This window comes from Alligator mississippiensis, chromosome 12 (assembly GCF_030867095.1).
Source record: "Alligator mississippiensis isolate rAllMis1 chromosome 12, rAllMis1, whole genome shotgun sequence".
Lineage (NCBI taxonomy): Eukaryota > Metazoa > Chordata > Crocodylia > Alligatoridae > Alligator > Alligator mississippiensis.
The window spans coordinates 23,775,215-23,799,471 of NC_081835.1; the positions used below are offsets into that span (position 1 = coordinate 23,775,215).

Sequence of the window (24,257 nt, forward strand, 5' to 3'; positions counted from 1 at the left end):
AAAGTTTGGGGCTAGTGTAGTTATTTTCATCTTTTAAATTTATTCTGCTTCCTACTAATCTTTTTTATTCAAAAGTTCTTTGAAATAGTATGGATGAGCACTTTTCAGCCTATGAGTTGTTATTTAACAAGCGACTTGCTTTGTTTGTTCATTATTTTTGTTGTGTGATAAGTCACTTAGGTCGCATGTAACTGGGTAGACATACTCCTGACTAGATGTCTAATGCTTCCTAAGGAGGATAACAACATACAACAAAATTATGAACAGTGAGCTATGTTCCTCCTAAAAATGAAACCAAATTGTATTCTACAGCAGAACCAAGAAATCAAATGGTAGTTTATTTTGCTACAAAGCCTACTGTGACTTTGTTAGCAAATTCAGCTATCGCTTTTCTTTCTGGCAAAATTACTTGCCTTTGAAATATCTGACTACAGCTGATAGCTTACCAGCCTTATTTCTCTTTTAAAATCACACTGTGTCCTATAACAGCTGCTGCATTTGATTCTGAAAGTTGCCATTAAGCTTATTCTGGTTTGGCTGGAAAATTCAACTATTGCTTGTCTTTGTAACAGATAAAACTGCCTTTGAAGTACATGATTGCTGCTGAAAAGTCTAGCCCCAGTCTCTTTCCACAGCTCTTGGCTAAGGGCAATGACCACACTTCCAAGCTGAGGATCAGAACTTCAGACAAATTGATCAGACTAGGTCAACTGCCTCACACTTTTTACCCTCTTTGTCCCAAGGTGTGATTTTCCCCTGAAACTCATTCCTGCAGGAAAGGGTGCCTGTGAGAATATGTGTGTAGGTGACAGGCAGGTAAATGCCAAACATAGGCAGTCTAGAAACTCAAAGCTGCATTAGGGATACTTTATCTCTGAAACATCAATTAATTATACTATGCTGAATGTTTAAACAGATACTGAAATCATGGAAGATTTTTAAGGCATGAATGTCACCACCACTTCTGCAACTCTCATGGTTCCATGTTCTAAAAGGTTTGCTCCTGGTATCAAGAAAGCAGGGACTTTTACCAAACCATTCAACTTCAAACACAGCAGTACAAACAAAATACCTTATATGATTATGATTTCATATTTAACATATGGATATAGGTATATGTGGTTCTTGACAGAGAAAATAAAGCACATTCACATCCTATGATCTAGGCTGACACTTCAATAAGAATTTTTGGCTAAAGTGTTCCCAAAGGGCCTTAGATGCCCAAGTCTTGCTGAAGTATCCACCTTCTTTTTCCATCTCCGTTCCCAAAGAAGAAATTCAGATGTATTGTCCTGAAGGTACAGAAACTGCTCAAAACAGGTAAAATGTTTGCTATTTTTGACCAGTTATTATATATCTGTGTATTAATAGGTTTTTTTGGATATTTTTCTCTAAATACCTCACCCACAAACATCAAATTCAATAAAAATCTTTCCATGAATGTCAGTAGTTTGATTCAGGCCCTATGTGATTTTTCTTGCATGGACATATTCCAAATGTTCTGTATGCAGACTTACAAATACATCAGACAATTCAGCAAGCCAAGTTTGTAGTTGTGCATCTCATGGGCCTGTGAACAAAATAGTCATGATAGCTGTCACTGCTCACTGGTTTTCTTTATCTTCATTTAATGTAAACCCTTGAGCCTCATTATTGACAACAACATTCCTGTGTCTGAAAGTATTTAGGCAAATACACTGTTTAACATGTTAGAAAACCTAAAATAAGATTTTAAAAAATACAGTAAGATTCTTCACAGGAACTACAACCTGAAAGTAAAGTGACAGACAATGTGCTGGCATATTAAGACTACTTTCAGATTACACATGCTACGTATCTCAGCCTTACTCTGTAATTCTTGACTTTCAGGAAGGAGAACAATAATTAACAAACCTGGCTTTAGCTGGCAAAAGGTCTTATTAATTATGCTCTCAAAACCTGGAACTTTTTTATTTAACTTTCAAAAAGCATGCAGAAACTGATTCCAGATTACAAAATGGAATTCTGCCAAATATAAATTGTTGTGGCATATTCCAAAGAATGAAATGTGAAATTGCACTTTGCTATTTTGAATAAATACTGTTCATAATATTTGAGCATCATCTGGGTGGCATAAAAACTTTTTGATCAGTTAAATTAAAATGAATCAGACAAAGTAACACATGGATATGTAGTAATCTGCATTTAAATCAGTTGCAGAGTGATGGGAAGTTTTACGGTAGGATTAATTCCAGATATTACATCTGGGCAGTATTTTTTTGAATCTTCAATTCTAGATCTAGGACTTACAGTTTTCACATGGCTCATTAGATGTACCCACAATAAAGTGAATGTTCAGGAAACTCAGTCACAATTCACAAATAAGAATCTTGGAAACCAAATGCACAACAATAATATGTCAGTTTTTACCATTTCATATTGTAAGAAATAGCCAGTAGCATAATAGGAGGGAGAAGGAGGCAACCAGAATAGCAGCACAGAGCTGCCCTTCTCCACTGTGGCGGTGAAGTGCCCCCACAGGCTAGTGAGGGAGAGAAGGGAGGACCCACAGACCCCAGACCCCGAGAGCAAGCCCCCAGAGGGGCATACGTACCGGCTGAAGAGCAGCGGGAGGAGGAGCCGCATCCGCGGCTGCAGCCGCACGAACCGCCATTACGCCGGCTCTGGCAACAGCTGTTCCCGGCACGGCGAACAGCTGAGCCAATCCCAGCGGCTGTAGCGGCCGCTGCGGGAAGGTTTAAAAACACCGGCAGGACAGGGAGAGAGAGAGAGCCAGGGAGAGAGAGTACGGGTGTGCTGCCCATGCTGCGGGCTCACGCACGGAGCGGAGAGGACCCAGCCTGCGGGTCTCAAACAGGCAGCTTAGCCGAGAGCTGTAAGCCTTTCGCGAACAGCTGAGTGAAAGGCAGTCAGGGAGTGCAAGCCGAGGCACTCTCTCAGTATCCTGAAGCGGCTGACGCTCAGGAGGCAGGGGAACGCTCTGCTGACGGTAGGAGAGGGGAGACAGCGGAGGCTCCAGGAGGGAGCTGGAACCAGGGGGAGCACCCATGAGCTCCTCCTGATTCGGAGGAGTATTTTCTTTAAGAGAGGAGAAAGGAGGAATCACTCCCAGCAGGAGGGAGAACAACCAGGAACCGGGGAACCGGTCTGAGGCCGTCATACTGGGCCTGGAAACATCTGGAACGCATCACCCAGCGGTTGGCGTGTGGACGGGGTGTAGGGGAGGCGGAGCCCCATGGACCACTGCGTCAGACAACCGTGAGTAACACCGTCTATCGGGAGGCCCCACCCAGGATAAAGATCTCCACTGTAGACCCCTCTGAAGGTAATTGATTACATCCAAGTCGTGGCAGGCGAGTTGAGGGGAGAGGCAACACCCCGATAGGCCAGGCGGAGTGAGTCACAGGCTCCACATCCACCTTTGAAAATAGTCATTTTGATCCTCTACTGTTCAAAAGGCAAAACACTGATTTTTGTAGAGAAAGTTATCCATACTGCTTCCACAGGGAATAGGTCCTACAAAAGCACACTAATATGCAAGTGATTGTGAAGGACTGTTTCTAACCACCCACCTCTCTCACCTGCCATGCCTTGATGATACATAATTATGGTGTTAATTATGTGGGAGGCTGCCCATTTCCTGCCCCAATGCCAGAGGGCATTATCTGCAGCTCTAAGCCTCCCCTACACCACAGCCCATGCCTCACAGATGGCATCTAAGTTCTTATAGGTCCACAATGGACCCCATAACACTCTGCTCTGGACACCAATTAAACCCCTTCCCATCAGGTGGCCTACTCTGCCCTCATTCTGGGCTGCCAAGCTACCTGCACTCTTTCCCCTCTCAGGTGTACCCCCTCACCAGGACCTTTGGCCATATAGGCCCTGGCCTCACCTCCAAGGCCAGTCAGAACCCCAGGCCCCTAGCTCTGGGGGTCCGTCATGGTGGCCCCTGGCCCTTTTGACCCTTTTGGTCCTGGCCCCAGCACTGAGAAGTGGAGGGTGCCTAAAGTCAGGCTTCTGAGCAACTAGTCCACACTCTATTACATGGGTCTGCCTTCTCGGGCACTACTATGGGGTTACCCACCTGGTTGTGGGGGCTGGGGTTATTAAGGCAGCACGACCCACCTTTCACCGGGGTGGCAACTAGTAGTGGTGTGCAAAATGAGCCGTATTCAATTCAGACTAGGATTCAGCTCGAATCAGGGACAGTGATTCAATCCATTGATTCAGATAACTGTCCCTGATTCGATTCTGAATTTGAAGATTCGATGCCAATTCAGAGAATCAACGATTCCACCATAGACACAGCTTTAAATGTTTTTTCTACATACCTCAAGGTACCAGGTGCAGCTTGTGAATGCTGCAATGTTGGTGCAGATGGAGTATCCCACATGAGTGCGGGCGCCCACCCCCCGTGTGCTTGGTGGCAAACCCAGAAGTAGACTGGAAGTACTTCCGGTGCACTTCTGGGTCCACCAGGAAGTGTGCCAGGGCCTGGGGACCATGCCATGCCAGCCCCCTCCCCTCCCCCCCCAACCCAGGAGACATGAATCACCAACCTGGGGGAATGCAGGGGCCCCACTGCGCACTCCCTGGTGGACCTGGAAGTGGACCAGAAGTACTTCTAGTCCACTTCCAGGTCTGCTGCCGAGCGTGCTCCACTGGATATTTCTCTCATGGCTGCCATCAGCAAATTGCTGCTTCCCCCTATAAATATCCTGGGTCTCAAAATGGCCACTGTACTCAAGCACCTGGCTGCTGCCTGTTCCAACTCTTAAAGTGGCAGGCACCAACAGTGCCCTGCCTCAGAGGGGGATTAGGGGCTGTGGCCAGGCTGCCTGGTGCAGTGCAGCAGCCCCATCCCAGGTTGGGGGGTGCCACAAGCTTCCCCTCCTCTTCCCTCCAGCCTGTTCTGGGGCCAGACACACTCTGCCACCACCCGCATGACATGGAGCCACTGCACTCTGGCCCACTCAGGATCGGAACAGATAGGGCCCACTTTTTTTCCACTTTTCACGGAAAGTTTTTATATTTCAAAGAGGCCAATTATCACATTCACAGGCCAAGTTTCATCTATTCTCCAAGAGAAGCTGAGGGGTTTTCTTCCTCCCCTCCCCCCATCCCACCCAGAGGCAGGCATTATCGCTCCTTCCCAACAATGCATGCAAACAGACAGACAGTTTTATTGCACTGGAGAGATTTGGGCAGTGACATACTGGTTTCCTGCTTTTACCCATTCTATTGCCCCTCACCGCCAAGCCACAGCCCCCACCCAGCCCTGCTGCTGCCCCTCACTCTCAACCCACTGACTTCAGCCCTGCCAATGCCCCTCACTCTGAACCCACAGCTCCCTGCCCCCGCCCTTCCAGTGCCCTTCACTCCTGATCTGAAGCCCTTTGGCCCCCAGCCCTGCCAGTACCCCTCACTCCTGACCTGCAGCCTCCTGCACCCCCAGCCCTGTGAGCACCCACCCTGTACTGCCAACCCACAGCCCCCCTGCCCTCCCCAGCCCTGCAGGAGAGACCTCAGCTGTTCCCTGTGCTTCCTAGCTGCCTGAGAGTTCCCCACTGCCCTCAAAGGCAGCCCCTACCCCTCCTGCCTTGTAGCAGCCCCAGCCCCTGGCCCCTGTGGGAGCAGGGGGAAGGAGCAAGGGATGAGCAAGATCCATAAATAAATCAATAAATAAATCAATAAATAGTGAGCAACAAATAGTGGTGCCTAGTGGCCAAAAGTATGAACTACAGGAATGCACAGCACCACCTGGTGGCAAAGTAAGGTTTTTGAGTCACTTGGCATTTACATGCCACAGATCCATAGATATGATGATGTAATTGATGGTGATGCAAACTAACTTATGTCCAAGCACTTTTAGTTTAGTTTAATGTGCCGAAAAGACTTTTAATGCGGCAGGAAATCCTGCTCATGCAAACTCAAATGCAGTTGCAGGAAATCTCGTGTCGTGTACAAACACCCAAAGACACCAATGAGGGGAGAAAGCTCTTCTTGACTTACTGCTCACAAACAGGAAGGAATTGGTTGAGAATGTAAAAGGTGGAAGATAACTTAAGTGACAGTGAGCATGTCTACATGAGAATCTAACTGCACAATAACTGAACAATTCTGTGCAGTAGTGCATCACAGCACCAAGAGTGTTAATACGCTACTGAGCAGTATTTTTAGACTACTGCACAGCAGCATCACTAAAAAGGTGTTTTCTGCTGCTACTGTGCAGCAACTCTGATTACTGTGCAGTACTAAATAAATGCGCAGCAGTGTCTCATGTAGATGTGTTCTGTGACTATGAAATAATTAAATTCAAGAGCCTAAGGAGTGGAAGGAAAGAGAGTAGCAGAATAAAGATACTGGACTTCAGAAAAACAGATTTAGCAAATTCAGGCAACTGGTGGATAGGATCTCCTGTGAGCAAATCTGAGAAGGAAAGAAGTCCAAGAGAACTGCCTTTACTGTAAGGAGGCCCTCTTAAGGGTGCAGGAGCAAGCTATCCCAATATGATGGAAGAATGGGAAGTTCAACAGGAAGCTAGACTAGCTAGACAGCAATCTTGTCAATGACTTGAAATACAAAAAGGGAATCTTCTAAAAAGTGGGAACCTGGCCACAGTAGTAGGAAAAAGTATAAGAGTATTGCATCAGCATACAGGGAGAAAATTAGGAAGGCAAAGGCACAATTTGAGATACAACTAGCAAGGGTCATAAATGACAATAATCACATCAAAAGTAAGAAAAAGATCGGAGAAACCAGTGGTCCCTTATGGAATAAAGGCTATCTAGTTACAGATGATTCAGAGAAGACTGAAGTAATTAATGACTTAATTGACTTCAGTTTTCACAAATAAGGGCAGCTACCAGATACATCTACCAGAGTGCAATTGGCAGCAAAGATAGGGAAGGAGAAAAAAAAGCCTAGAGAAGTAGAAGAACAGGTTAGGAATTATTTGGAGAAGTTAGATGTTTTCAAGTCAGCAGGGTCAGATGGGATGCAACCTTGGATACTGAAGGAATTGTCTGAGGTAATTTCAGAGCTATTGGCTAACCTCTGTGATAACTCATGGGGCACATCCATACATGCAAGCACATGTGCTTACAGCAGCTGAAATAGAAGTGGTGCAAATTTGAGCTGGGGCTTTTTGCCTCAGCACATGTGCTCGGACATGCACTTAGTTGTGGAGCAAACTGTACTGCTTGGAACAAAATATCCCTGCCTGGCTCCTCCCGGATCTGCAGCCAGGGGAAGCTGCCCCAGCAATATAAAAAGCTGCCCTGTCCTGGTCCCAGCAGTACAAAAACCTGCACTGGCTAGCAGCTCAGGGTTACTTGACCTCAGGAGCTTCTGGGGCCCAGGCAATTGGTATCTGGGGACACTAGCCCCTTGTGTCAGTTAGACTGCTGAGGCAGCATCCCAAATTCACTTTTTAAAATACCTCAAAATCCACATTCTTCCACAATTAGAACAAAAGAGAGGAGAGAGAGAAAGGAGGAACGATGAGATGGTCAAAGTTTTATTCCTATATTTACAATGTTACAGAAATTTGGAAGCCTACCAGTGTCTCCAGTTTCATCATAAAATAAATCCTAAATATCTATATGTTTTAATGTTTGCTTTGGGTTTCCTTATCACATGGTGGGTGTGTGATGGGGGGGATGTGGGGTTTGCAGGAGAGGGTGGGTGTGGAGGGATGTGGGGGGATGAGTCACTGTGTGGGTATGTTTGGGGAGACTGTGGGAGTGGGGGCTGCTTAGGAAGGGTGGGTCCCCGGCATGAATGCTGTATGCCCCTGGTGGCCGATGGGGCACGGTGGTGCTGGTGGCGGTAGGAGTGTGGTGGCTGTGGTAAGTGGGGAGCTCCCGCAGACACCACCGGCACTGTCAGAAGTGGGGGGAGGAGTGGCAAGCGGCGAGCACCCACAGACACCCCCCAGCAGCAACAGCAGTGGCCAGTGGTGATGGCTGACTGCCTACAGACACCACTGGTGGTGGAGGGAGTGGGGTTGCATGCAGCAACCACCTACAGGCACCGCTGACAGTGTCGGCAGCACCTTTTTTGAGGAGATGCACTGTCAAGCTCAGGGGGTGCACATGCACCCCCTATGCATTGCCAATGGTCCCCTGCCCCCCACAAGGCAGAGACCCCCCCACAGCATATGGACTACCCTGCCTGCAGGGTCCCAGGCCCCCCCCCCAGGGGCTACAGCTCCCTCCCAATCCTCCAATGGTCTCAAGCCCCCTGTTCATTCCCCTGCTCTTCTCTAGCCTCTGGAGGATGGAGATGAGCAGGAGAACAAGCAGGAGGCTGGAGAGAACAGGAGAATGAACAGGAGGCTCATTCCCCCCATCCCTGTTGGTTTTGCAGCTTCCCATTTGTTCCCCTGCTCCCCCATCTCCTGTTCATCCCTGCCCCCCCCACCCTTTGTTCATTCCCCCAGCTCCCTGCCTGCTCTCCCAGGACATCCACATGCACCAGCAGTAGCAGAGAATGAGCAGGAGGCTAGAGAAAGCAGGGGAAGGCTCCAGCTTATCTCCAGGGGCTTGTCTCCAGCATCCTGCTGGTTTCCAGCCCCCCTGATCCTTTCCCCAATGTGTCCAGCCTTGGGAGGCTGAAGACAGCAGGGGAACCAGCAGGAGGCTAGAGACAGCTCCTGGGGACATTTCCCTACTGTCTCCAGCTCCTTGTTCCTTCCCCTGCTTGTCTCCAGCCTTGGGAGGGAGCAGGAGGCTGGAGACAGCCCCTGGAGAAATTCCCCTGCTGTCCCCTGCTCTCCCAAGGCTGGAGACAGAAGGGGAAGGAGCAAGGGGCTGGAGACAGCAGGGGTATGTCTCCAGCCTCCTGCTCATTCTCTGGTACTGCCAGTGAGTGGGGAGCAGGGAGCTAAGAGAACAAACAGGGGGCAGGGGGAACTAACTGGGGTGGGGGGGGGATGAATGGGGAGTGGGGGAGTGAGCCAGGAGCGAGAGGAATGAACTGGGAGTAAGGAGAACAAACGGAGGGTGGGAAAGAAGGTCCCCTCCCCGCTCCTCCAGCCCCACGACCTCCTGCTTACCTCGCAAAAGCTGGGTCCAGGTCCCTGGTGCTTGCACCTCTGCCTGCCCAGCATGGGCAGGCATCATGCTTCAGGACCGGGGAAAGGGCCAATTACAGAGATGCTCTGGCACTCTGGAGAACTGAGCCTCCAGTTGTCTCAGGGCATGGTCTGGGACCGTGTGCTGATCTGTTTTTTTCCCCCTGGGTTTTTGGTCTAGTTTTGCTCCCCTGCTGCAAATTTGCAGTGGGGGGAACATTTTTTTGTTTCCGCACGTGCCTTTTGCAGTGTCTCAAAGGGGTTTGAGACACTGCAAGAGGCACATGCAGACTTATCTGGATGCACTCATGGAGGTTGAGTGAGGGCTCATATGATTTCAAAAGGGCAAGAATAGTGTCCATCTTTAAGACAGGAAAGAACGAGAATCCTGAAAATTACAGACCGGTCAACCTGACATCAATACCTGGAAAGATCATGGAGCAGGTCCTCAGGGAATCTGTTGTGAAGTATATAGAGGAGAACAAGGTGATCAGGAACAGACAACATGGATTCACCAAGAGCAAGTGATGCCTGACCAACCTCATTTCCTTCTACAACAAGGTGACAGGCTCTGTGGATAGGGAACCTAACTACCCATTTCCTGAATCTGTTCTGATATACCTTAATTTGAGTATGACTTTTGACATTGTCTCCCATGACATTCTTACTAACAAGCAAAGGACATACAGACTAGATGAAAGTACTGTACGGTAGATATATAACTGGTTGGATCATTATACTATAAGTAGTCATCAGTGATTCAGATTCTAAAAGTTGGGTCTGAGTTGCTCAACAGTCTGTCCTGGGTCCGGTATTGTTTAATATCTTTGTTAATGATTTGGATAATGGGACTGAGTACACACTTAGCAAATTTGAGGATGACACCAAGTTGGGTGGAGTTGCAGATACTGGAGGGCAGGGCTAGGATTCTGAATGACCTGGACAGACTAGAGAAATAGTCAGATGAGATTCAATAAAGACAAGTATAAAGTCCTGAACTTGGGACATAATAATTTCATGCACAAATACAGACTGGGGAATACCTGACTAGACTGCACTACTGAAGATAAAGACCTGGACCATAAGCTAAATCTGAGCCAAAAGCGTGCTCTTGTTGGGGAAAAAAAGGCCAACAACAGATAGGTTTGTTTTAATAGGAGTGTCACTTGGAATCAAGGATGCTTTCACTCTGTTCAGCAATGGTGAGGTCTCGCATGGAGTATTGTGTCCAGTTTGGGGTCCCACATTTCAAAGATAGACAGTTTAGAAAGATTCCAGTGCAAAGGAACAAAATGTTTTTACTGGCTTCTTTTGCAGAATCATATAACCAAGCAGAAACCTATGCAGGACAATCCAATGTAAGGCTGAAACCCACTCAGGGATACTGTAGTTTGGTTTGTTTTTTTCCCTGAGAATGTATGCAGTCTTTTCCATTAAATGGGACAGATCCAACTAGAAATCCAGAAGCAACTGAAGACACCTTCAAATTTCTCATTCAGCTCTATAACCTCTCCACTATTTGGCAATAAATGATACTGCAGCCATTGGAGTTTTCTAATACTGCAAGGGGGTATATCAATTTGCATGACAAAATTACAACATGTACAGGTATCTAGGAGAACTTTGTTCACTTTATTAGCCACAGGATAACTCTATGCTTTAGGTATTGCTTGGTTCAAAAATTATTTCAATGGAAGTAATTTCTCAAGAATAAAGTTGTTAAAGTAAGAAAACTCTAGACTTCTCCAGATATACCGTGAAACAACATTCAGTGTTTCTTCAGACTTCAGTATTCCTTTCACATTGCTCTAATACTTCTGTCATCTTTGGCCTCAGCAGCTGTTCTGCCAGATAACATGTATGAATCTAGTCTACTGTATTATTCTGCTTGTTCAGCCCAATCATCAGACCCAAACAAATGACAGTCTTCATAGCAGGCCACATTTTGTTTTATGAGAATGCTTTCACAATTAATCTGCAGGCTATTCACTGGCCTGATTACTATGGCATCAAATACTAATTAACAAGTACGTAATGAAATAATGTAGCATTAAACCTTTCAGTAATTTGTCATCGCTCATTTTAACTACATTTGGCAAAAGCAACAAGTTTTAACTCTCAAAAATAATTAAAATCAACAAGCAAACGAAAAAGCTATGAATAAGGCTTGCTGTTTTCTTAGGGTATTATCAAAAGAACAGCCTCAGATGCATTTAAAGAAAGATGTCAAGAAAAGAAAACAGTAGATTAAAAGGACACGTGTAATACTCTCATTATTAATTACTTGTCAGTCTACTTATCCAGTACATTAAGTACATTAACATAGAGAATATATTTAATGCTAAAACAATTTTTTTCATGGTTTTCTTTAAAGAAATGCAAATTTTAGGTCTCATTTGTCTCCATGTACACTAAGTATTCCATGATTTTTATGACAGGAAAAAAGGTTCAGATACAGCAGTTGCCATTATAAAAACAGCATTCACATATTCTTGCTTGTGATCCTATTTTTTTTTTAATTTAGATTTTTTTATACCAGTTCCATCTTCATAGTTTCTAAAGTACTTCTTTTTTTTCTATTCTAGATTTAGAGGGAGGGGTAGTGGGTTCCTTTAGATACCACTGTCATATACCAAATGCTGGTATATGCCTACAGTTTAATATTATGTACGCTACAGAGAATCAGGATCAGTAATGAAAACACAAAGTTTACAGTGTAGCTTATAGTGTAGTTTATAGTCCATAAATTTATGGGCTGTTCATTAAAAAAAGGCTAAAAACACCTGTTCTTGAAGTCAATAAAGAAGTGGAGCTGTCCATAAAAAATTAAGGGGCACTGAGCTTGTTTGAAGATCTGCCATCATCATCAAAATGAAGCTAGATTTAAGTGCTGATGGACAAGCTAAGCAGAGCAGTGCCACCTGATTTCTAAGCAGCAGCACAGCATGGCATCTTGCTAGGAACATCTGTCAAGGTTTCTGACCCACAGGAGACCTTGTACCCTCTATCCCAACCTCATTCTTGTGCTGCTGCTCTGTCCCAGCCATCCCCTGTCTGTAACAGGTGCTCAGTGCTTACTTCAAAAGTATGCAAGTGTGCATGAACCAGAGCTGGCCAGGTATGGCAGAGAGGAGGCAGGGCAGCCAAGATAGAGCTGCAGGGCTGGAAGTGTGGTCGGGGAGGGAGGGAGGGAGGGAGGGCAGGGGGTGAAAGACAGGGAGGGAACAGGATGATGCTAAGGCTGGTGCATGAGCAGGCACTGGAGGATGACATGGATCTGGCACTGTGTGAGCAGAGGGGAAAGATGTAGATGTGGTCCATGTCCCCAGTGGGTGCCAATTTCTGCCTGCACTAATGCAGGATCTCCTCTGGGCATGGGCCAGAGCCCTGGGTCAGGATGCAGTGGGATCCCAGCATCTTCCTGCGAGAGAGGTGTTGTGGGGGCTCTGTTGTGGGAACCCAGACATGCCCCACCCCACAACAGGGAAGGAAGTTTAGACTGCTGTGTAGTAGGGCTGTGCAAAGCTTTGGGTGGTGATTCAATCTGGAGGAGATTCGGTTCGATTTGGTGGCCAAATCTCTGAATCCAAATCAAATCAGGGGACCAATTTAAAGGTCTGAATTGATTCAAAGCTCTCCAAATCTTCAAAGATTCGAGAGATCTGATGATTCAGGCAATCCCTAGTGGCTGCAGGCTGGACTCAGAGCTGGTAAGTACTAGGGGCAGGGGGACCCCTGTCAGCCACCCCGACCCCCCGACTCCAACAGCCCCCCTGACTCCTGCCTGCTCCCCCAGCCCCCCCATTGTTGCCCCCCTGCCCCAGCTCAGTACTTTAAAGAAAAGCCCCAGTGCTCACTGGGTGCTGCTGGGTGTGTGTGTGGGGGGTGATCTCTGCTGTGCCCCAATGCCCCATACCGCATGGGGGGCTCAGCCACAAGTCCCCCTGCCCCCCCCATGGGTGCCCTGCCTGGGCCAGCTCCGGCCTCTTAAGAAAAAACCCCCCAAAAACCCCAAAAAACAGAAAAGTCCCAAACTCACCACTCCTGCAGCAGCCTTGGGGCTTCAGGGGCTTGTGCAGAACCCCCCATGTGGTGCAGGGCAGTGGGGATTGCTCCCTACTGGCAGAAGCAGTGAGTCCCAGGTTTGTTTGGGTTTTTTTTTGGGGGGGGGTTCTTAAAAGGGCTGGAGCTGGCTTGGGCGGGGCACCTGTGGGGGGGCTGAGGGAGTAAGGGGTGGGTCAGAGGAGCCCCTCATGCAGCAGGGGGCAGCAGGGAGCCCCCCACTGCATGGGGGGATTGCCCCCTACCCAGCAGCACCTGGTGAGCTGGGACTTTCCCCCCCCCCAAGTGCCAGGAGCTGGGGCAGCCATTACTGGGCTGGGAAAGGGGTGGAGGATGGGCCTGGCTTGACTGATTCAGAGATTCAGCTGCTGCCAAATCTCTGAATGAGATCTGTCTGAATTGAATCAGGGTAGTGATTCAAATCACCAAATCGAATCACTGTCCCCCGAATCAGCTGAATCCAAATCCAAAACGAATACTAGCTGCTTCACACAGGCCTACTGTGTAGTCCAGCCCAGCTGGCATGGGACCCCACTGCCATTCTGCTCCATGACAGGGGGTCAGAGGCAGGATCTTGTTCTGAAAAGCTGCCTGCATAGCCCAGATGATGGCTCTCTCCCCCCTGCCTAAAAGCTATAGCCCCTTCCTGTTGCCAGATCTGTGGATTCTGGTATACATCACAGAGGTTGTTTCCTGCCATGCTTTGACCCCACCAGGATCAGGGTGTGCCCTCTAACCTTCCTCCTTGGTCTGCTATTTCCCAGGTAGAAAGCTGGTGGATTCAGCCAGTGCCAGCTGCTCACAGACCCCAGGACTCCAGCCCAGCCAGCTGTGCCAGCTCCAAGGGGCCCTTTCAGAGCAGAGCAGCCCAATAGCTCCATATGAGGGGGAGGCAAGTACTAGGTGGGGGGCGGGAGTCAAAAGGGAGGAGAGAAGGGTGTCTGCACTCCAAAATCTCCTTAGATCACAAAGGGGTCTCTGCAGGGAGTCACTGCCCCACCCCTGACCCTCTGCTGACCCAGTGCCCACAGACTCTGAAAAGGGTCCTCTTTATGGGGCTTCCCCATCCCAAGCTTTCCTTGCACCATGGTGCCTGAGGTTCCCAATCCCGGATTTTTTTTATTACTAATAATCTGCAAACTTTTAACTAAAAAACAAACTTTTTACTATGGTGGTTGTTAAACCACTACATTTGAACTCAGCCCTTCTAACTGCCATCCACAGTGCCTGGCAGAAGCGTTAGATTTACATTATGTAAAAACTATATCAGCAAAAACTTGTGTCAAGAGGCCATACAGAACTGAGGCACTCAAGTAAAAGGCACTTGGAAAACTTGGCATATAAAATTTATAAATACATGAATACTTGCCTAAGGAAAAGCTCTGCACTGTCCCTGCCAGTCATAGGAACTGGGAAATCACCCCATCAATCAGTATATCTGGGAGGTGGGGGAAAATGGAGAGTGCAGAATGGTGCTTCCCCTACCTCACCCCACATAAGCCTTGGCCGCAGTGGGAAAAGACCTCAGTGAGAACTGTATGCCACTAATTCCTTCCGACTGTTTTCCAAAGACATCTGCCTTTTGAGTACCATACATACCAAAATCACCATACTTTGAAATCAGTTATAACTAGTTTTATCTTCCTGTATCAAGGACTGTTGCGTAGCACTACTGGCATTAGCATCCTCTACAGTGTCTAGTCATGTAGGGCATGTGTACACATGCATTTAGGTGAGCTTAAACTTAATGGACATTAGCTGAATGTGCATTGAGAAGATTTAGGCTCACATCTACATGTGCACCTGTTAAAGCATATTAACATCGTGTGCGTGGGTGATGTGGGACTAAATTACTCAAGTCAGTCCATACACAGCACTAATGCATCTTAACACATCTATGTGTGCATTAACATGGTTTAGCTATTCGCCCTTAAATGTGATACCTGCTTTTGCAGGTATCAAATTTAGGTGCAAATAGCCTAAAATCACCATTTTAAAGGCACATTAAGGGTGTGCACATGTAGACGTGTGCCCTTAATGAACACTGCATCACACTAAAGTGTTTTAAATTAGCATGTGTAGATGCACCTGTAGTTCTTATCTTTTACTGAAGTTAACGTGATTTTTTCCTAACAAGTGACTGTAAGACTGAGGTCAGTTTGCTCACTGCTTTGAAAACTTTCTAGATGAAAGGCACTATTTTTTACTTTGAGATATTGGCTTGTAAAGGTGCAATTTGTGTTAGATAGAGACCTACAGTTGTATTACTTTGTTTCAAGATTTTTGTTTTAACATAATTTTTTGTGTTTCAAAAAGGAATCTCTTTTTGTGCATCTTTTGGGAACAGTAAGGCAGTTATAATTTAGAGCAATTTAAACCAGAATAGCGTACTTAGAAAAAGTGACTAAACTTTATTAATATCCCCCAATTATTTTAAATGATTTATATATCTTTTCTAGTAAGTCTATTTGATCAAAGTACTGGTAACTAAGTGAACTTTTCTTTTTCTTACCTATTGAGCCATATAACAGGCCTTTTTAAAATAGGATGAGAACAATTTATTTAATAAATTCAAATCCTAGTATTTCTTTTATTAGAAAAGATCATTATAATACAAAGATATGCATCAAATCCTATGTCCCTCTTCTTTTGTTACTTTCATTCCTTACCTCTTTGTTAGCTCTGTCTGCTTGTACTAATGTTCCATTCAGGCATGGCTCTACATAGTGAAGTTCTTCATTATACTGTAGAGAGAGAAAAAAGATGAAAATTTTAATTAAGGGCTTTGTAAGATACAATTTAATTTAATGATTTAGAGCTATAGTGCAACATGAACAAGAAGCAAAAACAATAGGATTCAGTCCATTTTTAAAAACTGGGCAATGTATTACCCCCTTTGCACAATCCTTTGGTTTTCAAAGGCTAAAAGCTTAAAAATAGAGAACTTGATGGAACGTGTTCTAGTAGACAGGTGGGTTTGTGAACACTGTACATAGTTAAGCTATGCAACAGCAACTAATACAATGCTTGGACTCTCAGAAAGACTAGCTAACAGTAAAACCTCCCAGGTTGGAATCTGGATAGTATTAATACAGAGCTGATACAGTCCCAGCTCATAACTCCCAGGCTTCTGCTTCATTTGAGCAAACACTGACAAATAGTTGAGTCAAAGCCTAACACATTTTTTGGAGTTAGTAAGTAGGTACTGAGCCAAAACACTATGAATTTGAACCCTTCTAGAAGTGTTTTAAAGTAATCAGTCAGAGATTTTCAGTCATAAAACTATTTTAAAGCACTTAGGCCAGATTTTCAAAGGTATCAGGCACTGCTCTGCTCAGTGTTGCAAGGCCTAAGTGACATGACCAGCTAAGTCCCATTTTCAAACATGGTTTAAGCATCTAGAAGCCTAAGTTACTTTAAAAATGGAACTTAGCTAAGTAACTTAAGTTTTACAAGTCTGAGCAGAGCAATGCCCCAAACCCTTAAAAATATGTTCTGTCATCTTACATATCCGTTTTTCCTTTAATTTTCTTTCTATTGTTCTTCGACAGAGTTACCATAGGCCAAAATATGGGGGGGGGGGGGTTCTGCTCCATCCAGTCCTACTTGGTTTCACCTTTCCACAGTAGAATAACAATAGCAGCCAATGAAAGAGGACAACAAGTTCAGCCAAAAATATTCAGAGAAAATATTTCATATGATTAATGTAAGCGCTCATTCTCCCTCCTCACTTCTCAGTGGGAATAGATTCTTACAATGATTCATTGCAAAATGCTTCTTACTCAAGGTTCTTCCATCATTACAAGTTCCCATTGTCTGTCTCTCTTCAATTTTAGCATAGTTCTCGCCTCCTCCCATATGCCTAACCCTAGACCCTCCTGCAATCTGCTCCACACTGGACATCTGTCATCATCACTCATGTGGACATTGCAATGCCCTCTTACAACCATTAATTAAATACTTGATCACTGCTGCATGGAAAAGTGTTTTCATTCTGGTCTATACCAACAATTTTGTGAAGAAAGTGCCAAACTCTATTCTTCATTATTACACAATAACAAACCCAGAGTAACTTTATTTTAACTCATTGATGTTAACTTGTCTTCACACCTGAAAAATGCAGGTTATCTACCACTGGCATTCTGTGGCAAATGCATGTATATCCCTTATTATTTCATTCTACTCTATTATGAAAACACTTATGCACACTTCAGAGTTCCACAAGTTAAATGGAAAACAACGGGAGACCTGCACCACTTGAAAAACATTAATCTTTTTGCAATTGTTTGATATACATCTCAATATTATATCAGTTCCTTGATCTGATAAATACAATACTTTTGTCTACACTTCCCATTAGGGCTGTGAAGCTTTGGTTCCCAATTCGATTCAGTGGAGATTCGGCCTGATTCGGTTGGCCAAATCGCTGAATCCAAATCAAATCAGAGGAACCTTGAATCTCTCTGAATTGAATTGGAACCCTCTGAATTGATTCAGAGAGATTCAGAAAGATTTGGAGATCAGGACATAGACACAGTTTTAAATGTGCTTTCTATATACCTCTAGGTAGCAGGCAGCTTATGACTGTTGTGATGCTGGGGTGGTAACTGGCCTGGCATTTCCTGGGGGCTCCCACACCACTGAGAGCCCCACCAGGCCATGCACTCCCAGCAGGGTGCAGTTTTAGGTCATGCCCAGGACCAGGAGCCTCCAGTCCCTCCCCTACAGCTCCTCCCTTACCTCCAGGGTGTTCCAAGAAGCCTCACAGCCAGGCAATGTTGCTGCCTGCCTGCCAGCAGCAAAATGCCCTACTTATATAGGCAGCCCTGAATCTAAAATGACTGCTGCAATCAGACACCTGCTGGCTGCTTGGCTCAAGGCCCTTAAAGTGACAGGCACAAACAGTGCCCTGCCACAGTGGTCTGCATTTTTGTGTCTTTCATAGATTCATAGATGCTAGGGTCGGAAGGGACCTCAATAGATCATCGAGTCTGACCCCCTGCATAGGCAGGAAAGAGTACTGGTTTCAGATGACCCCAGCTAGATGCCTATCTAACCTCCTCTTGAAGACCCCCAGGGTAGGGGACAGCACCGCCTCCCTTAGGAGTCCATTCCAGATTTTGGCCACTGTAACTGTGAAGTTCCTCTTAATATTCAATCTAAATTAGGGAGACAGATGGTCTTCTCGTCCATCCTCCTGGTCAGAGGTTGCAGTAGGCATCACAGCACCTGCATCAGAGAGGTCAACCTGCTGCTCAGGAGTTGGTGCCATGGTGCAGGATTTGGCTTCCTGGACCACGACCCACACTTCCTGGCAAGGGACTTCCTGGGGCGCGATGGACTTCACCTCTCAGTGAAAGGTAAAAGTCTTTTCTCCAACAGGTTGGCTGATCTTCTACATCGGGCTTTAAACTAGCTCAGACGGGGAACGGGGAAGGCAGAAGAAGGAGAACATTAGGAACCTGCAATCCATGGGACATCCAGCAGTACAGCACAGGTAAGCAATAAGCAGGTAAGCAATAAGGGACCCATTGCGCATCAGAGCCAGGGGGCAACAAAGGTGCCAGTCACAGGGCTCAAGTGCCTATATACTAATATTAGGAACATGAGGAACAAGCATTGACCCTGAGATGCTGCAGAGTCACTTGGAAGGACTGATGCATTTAATTCGGCAGGCCCAGATGAGCTCCATCCAAGGGTACTGAAGGCATTGGCCGATGTCATTGCACAGCCACTGGCAAGAATATTTGAGCGCTCGTGGTGCACAGGCCAGGTCCCGGAGGGCTGGAAAAGGGCCAATGTGGTCCCTATTTTCAAGAAGGGGAGGAGGGAGGATCCAGGCAACTATAAGCCAGTCAGTCTAAACCTCCACCATCCTTGGCAAAGTCTTTGAAAAGATTATTAAGGCTCATATATGTGAGAGCCCAGCAGGAAAAATTATGCTGAGGGGAAACCAGCATGGGTTCATAGCAGGTAGATCATGCCTGACTAATCTAGTCTCCTTTTATGACCAGGTTACAAAACACCTGGATGCAGGAGTAAGGGTTGACATAGTTTACTTAGACTTCAGGAAGGCCTTCGATACGGTATCCCACACCATACTGGTGAACAATTTAAGAGGTTGTGACTTGGATGACTACACAGTCCGGTGGGTGGCAAATTGGCTAGAAGGTCGTACACAGAGGGTGGTAGTGGATGGGTTGGTATCAACCTGGAAGGGTGTGGGCAGTGGGGTCCCACAGGGCTCGGTCCTTGGACCGATACTCTTCAAAGTCTTTCATGACTTGAAAGAGGGATTGAAGCGTACTCTCTCCAAGTTTGCGGATGACACAAAACTGTGGGGAGAAGTGGACACACCGGAGGGCATGGAACAACTACAGGCAGTCCTGGACAGATTGGACAAATGGGCAGAAAACAATAGAACGCAATTTAACAAGGAGAAATACAAAGTGCTGCACCTAGGGAGGAAAAATGTCCAGAACACCTACTGCCTAGGAAATAACCTGCTCGGTAGCACGGAAGCAGAAACGGATCTTGGAGTCCTAGTGGGCTGCAAGATGAATATGAGTCGTCAATGTGAAAAAGTGTGATGAATTTATAGGCAGCCACAAGGTCACCTCTCAACTTTCTCTTGCGGAGGCTGAAGAGGTCCAGGTTCCCTAGTCTCTCCTTGTAGGGCTTGGCCTGCAAGCCCTTAACCATACAAGTAGCCCTTCTCTGGACCCTCTCCAGGTTATCCACATCCCTCTTGAAGTGTGGGGCCCAAACCTGGACACAGTACTCCAACTGCGGTCTGACCAGTGCCCGATAGAGGGGCAGTATCACCTCCTTGGTTCTGCTTGTCATGCATCTGCTGATGCATGATAAAGTGCAGTTAGCTTTGCTGATGACTTCGTCACACTGATGACTAATGTTCATCTTGGAGTCCACTAGGACTCCGAGATCCCTTTCCGCTTCTGTGCTGCTGAGCAGGTCATTTCAGGTAAGGAGTCTCTTCTAGATAGAATAGTTCATTCTGGCATCATGGATAGAAAAGTTCATTCTGGCATTTGAAGTCAAGCTACACACATAGCAGAACACAGCAGAAGCATTTCCAGTGTCATTATGTACAAAAAAAAGGCAAAGAAACTCATTCCTCTGAATCCCAGCCAAATTGTTAGTGGCACTCTTTCAGTTTGCAGCTTCTAATTTACCTTGACTGCATTAGCATAAAATTATTTAAAGCAATTTGTTATGTGTTGCATCACAAAAGAAATTAGATTGTACTAAGCTGTATAATCAAATAGTTTATGTAATGTTGTTTTGCTGGTAAGAAGTATAAACCAAAAGCACTCTGACTACCGAGAAGTTCTTCCTTTGCTATTTAGGAGGAGTCAGATGCATACTAAGGAATCGATGATATAAAAAAAAAATGCAACTGCATTTGATAATTGCACCTTTACAGAGCTGTATTGTTCCAATTCATTTGAATTATTACTGTATAATACTACCACGTTTATTTTTACATGTACTGTACTGTTACATATGCCATATTCTTCTTTTGGGGCATATTTGAGTTACAATAATATAAAAAATAATACTGGATGCAAAAAATACTTGAATACAAAAAATATAACGGATGCAAAGCTGAGCAAAATGATTTTGCTCAATGAAATCAAAAGGAGAAAACAGTGACCCCTACCTCCTCCAAATGTAAAACAATTTTGGAGAAACAGAGTGCCACACATTGTCCACACAAAAAACAAACAAACAAACAAGCAGGGACTTTTGTTCCAGAATGTTCTGGCATATGTGCAAATCAGAAAATGAACTAGTCTCATGACTTAATCTGTAATTTCAGCATAAATGTTCATGTCTGCTAGGTTTGTCACTTCAGTTCATCTGATGATTTCCAGTAAATTCCACTTTTTCTCAGGCATCATATCACATAAGTGAAACTAGTCTGACTGGTTTGGGTACCCTCTGCCCAAGTGAAAGGATGTTTTACAGACCTCAGCTAGAGCAGATGATATAGGGAATATTGCCCTTTTTATTGAGAGTCTGTATCATTTATCACAAGTGTGTCTAAAATAGTAGTGATATTTTAGTTAAAAGATCACCAGCAGCTGATTTTACTACCATTAAGCTAGAAAGGTGCAATCTTTTCTTTTGGATGCTAGTCTTGCTACTGTCACACATGCCTGCATATTTCATTAAGATTAGGTGATTGCACTCCACATGAAGACAATACCTTAAAAGCATTCAGACACTAAAACTGGCCTAGTGCAAAGTCACTTTCTTGGTAAGGGCTTCTTGCTGGAATACACGAAACTAGTGTTCACAGATTTGCTCTGGCTGTCCACTGGCTGTCCATAGGGAGTCTAAGGTATTCATTATGATATCATAATTTCAAATGACATAACAGGTTAAATGTCAGCTAAGGGCCTGCCTACCAGGGACTGACACTCTTTCTGACACACTTCAGTAACTGTAAACAGCAGAAGACCTTGATCTCATTATTTTTAACATAAAGGAAAGAGGGAAGGATCCAAGACTTCAAAATTAGCTTCTCTTCCTTTGACTGGAAGAACAAAAGCCTAATGACCTTCAGGTCAAGCTGTGAAAGCCATTTATTCAACAAGGCTTTTAGGGAAGGTAAAGAATGTATTTCCTGAGGCTGATGCTGGAAATAAGCCCTTGTGTTACTCTGCTTTACTGGCTGGTTGAGGTCACGTTGCTTTTATTTCACGAATGCCACCTGTGGATTGAGTTTGTGCATGATACCTGCAAGATTCTGCAATCTCTGTTGAGCGTCCATTGTTATGTTGCATGAAACATGAATAGAGCATGTTGGATAGGTTTTGTTTTAAATGATTCAATCTGAAAAAAAAAAAAATCAGCAAATCCAGACCTCTGTTTACTCTGAACCATACACCTTCTGGATATGAGTAATCTGAAAATTCATTCCTACGGTGTGAGGTGTATGAATTCTGTTGCCTTTTGTATAACTTGCCCTTGGGTTTTATGTCTGTCCAACTAAATATTATTTTCTAAAACTAAATAGCAAAAAGAATTTGGAAGGAATCTTTCCTCTTCCCACCATGAAAGTCTCTCAGTATAATCTCAGTCACTACAATGCACATTCATGACAGCCTTCCATTGATATTTTTTCTAAATATGACCTGATTTCCCTCAATAACAAATTCAAACTTGTTCCTTGACTGAGAATAAAAACTGACACTCACAACCTCCAGCTTACTGGCTATACTTCACCCTTGGATCTCTTCCCATTTGTGAAATCCAGCCATTTTCCTCAGTCTTCCTCCTTGAACCTGCCTGTCTTTTAGGACAGTGATTCTCAACCAGGATGCCAAGGTGTTAGGTGTACAAACACCTACACATGATGGTCAAATGGTCTTCCAACATCTTGACCAATGAAAGGAAACATGACAAAAGTCAGTCAGTCAACAGTGCTTGGCAGTTATGTGGGAGATGATAAATCCACAGATTTATCACATTTACATGATAAATCCAGAGATCTAAACTAGGAATCCATAGTGTCAGAAACAGACGATAACAGGTTGGAATTTCTGAGACCTTTAAAAACTGAAAAATTATTTTATTGTGTCTCCATAGTGGAAAAAAACAAAACAAAACAGTGAATGCTAGAAGCTGACATTGTCTGAAGGGTGCCTGGAGACTAATAAAGAGTTCCTTTAGTCTAAAAGATTGAGAACCACTGTTTTTGGGAAAGGATGTCCATCAGCATGGCCAAAGTTGAATTTGAACTACTTCTTCCCAAAACATCACCTAATTGGAATGTTTTGTCTTCTAACCCTCTCTTCATCCACTCTTGAGATCTGTGGCATCTCATCATTTTCCAGCTCAAAACTAACCATCTGTCCTAGACTGGTGATTTTATACTCCCTGTATCTGCTGATAATATCTTAATTCTGACCTCATACTTCTCCAGCGATACACAACACAACAAATGTTTAAACAGTATGTTAATATATTAATGCTGATTATTTGTTAATGCCAGGCTCTGCTCCAGCACTGTCACCACCACCTCCAGGCTCTCCTACAGGGCAGCAGTGGCAGTGCAGAGGACCACAGGGCAGCCCAGGCATGGCCTCTGGGTGGCTGCAGAGAGGGATGCACACAGACACAAACAGACAGCTGCAGGCAGCCAGGAACACAGCCTGGTGACATGTGGAGCAGCACCCAGCAGGCAAGTCTGTGAAGAGGAAGGGACGTTGGGGAGGGAAGGGACAAAGGGGAAGGAAAGGGACATTGGGGGTAGGCCTGTGTGAAGCAGCAAGTATTCAATTCAGTTTAAGATTCAGTCGATTCGCAGGGACAGTGATTTGATTTGGTGATTTGGATCACTGTCCTGATTCGATTCAGCCAATTTGGATTTGGAAATTTGGTCGCTGAATTGGACTGACTCTCCCCCGAATCGAACAGGTGGAAGCAGTTTTGGTGGCAGGGGTGTGGCAGCGGCAAGCGAGGCCCCACTCCCCACCCATTCCCCCAACCTCCCAGTGGCTGCCTCAACCAGCCCCAGCGTCCTAGCACTTAAAAAAACAAAAACAAAAAACCCCGCACTCATAGCAGAGCCCTCCTGCACAGCATGGGACAGTGGGACAGCAGGGCAAAGAACCCAGCATACAGTAGCAGCCTACCTCCACACCATGCACGAATCTGGAGGGAACATGCCCCCCATGCCTCCCTCAAGGGTGTGCACAGCAGCAGGAGCACCCCCCCCCCCCATGTCCCTGAATGAACCACCTGTAGCTCTGTCCCATGACCCACCCCAGCCCCTGGGGCCCCATTCACCCCAGTCCCTGACCATGCCTTTGCCCAACTCCTTCCCTCATCATGGGGGCCTCAATCTTCCCCCCTGCCCCTTCCCTCACCCACGCCTATTCCCCTCGCATACACTTACCTGCTCTGTGTGTATGTGCATGCACATCTCTGCCCCTCACTCTCAAGCCACAGCCCCCCCGTCCCCAGCCCTGCTGCTGCCCATCACTCCTGACCCACAGTACCTAACATCCTACCAGGGTATACCTCCCTCCCCCAGGCTCCAACCCCCACCACACAAACACACTTGCAGTCCCGCACACCTTCACAA

General features: G+C 45.6%; 1 protein-coding gene across 3 annotated transcripts in view; it reads right to left on the reverse strand.

The window, feature by feature from the left end:
• CACNA2D3 (calcium voltage-gated channel auxiliary subunit alpha2delta 3) overlaps nucleotides 1-24,257 on the reverse strand; it is a 913,092-nt gene that overhangs the window by 471,121 nt on the left and 417,714 nt on the right. For all 3 annotated transcript variants that reach the window (XM_059716157.1, XM_019495461.2, XM_019495460.2), the window contains exon 9: nucleotides 15,811-15,885. In XM_059716157.1, coding sequence (XP_059572140.1) covers nucleotides 15,811-15,885 — 75 coding nt within the window. The remainder of the gene's footprint in view (nucleotides 1-15,810; nucleotides 15,886-24,257) is intronic.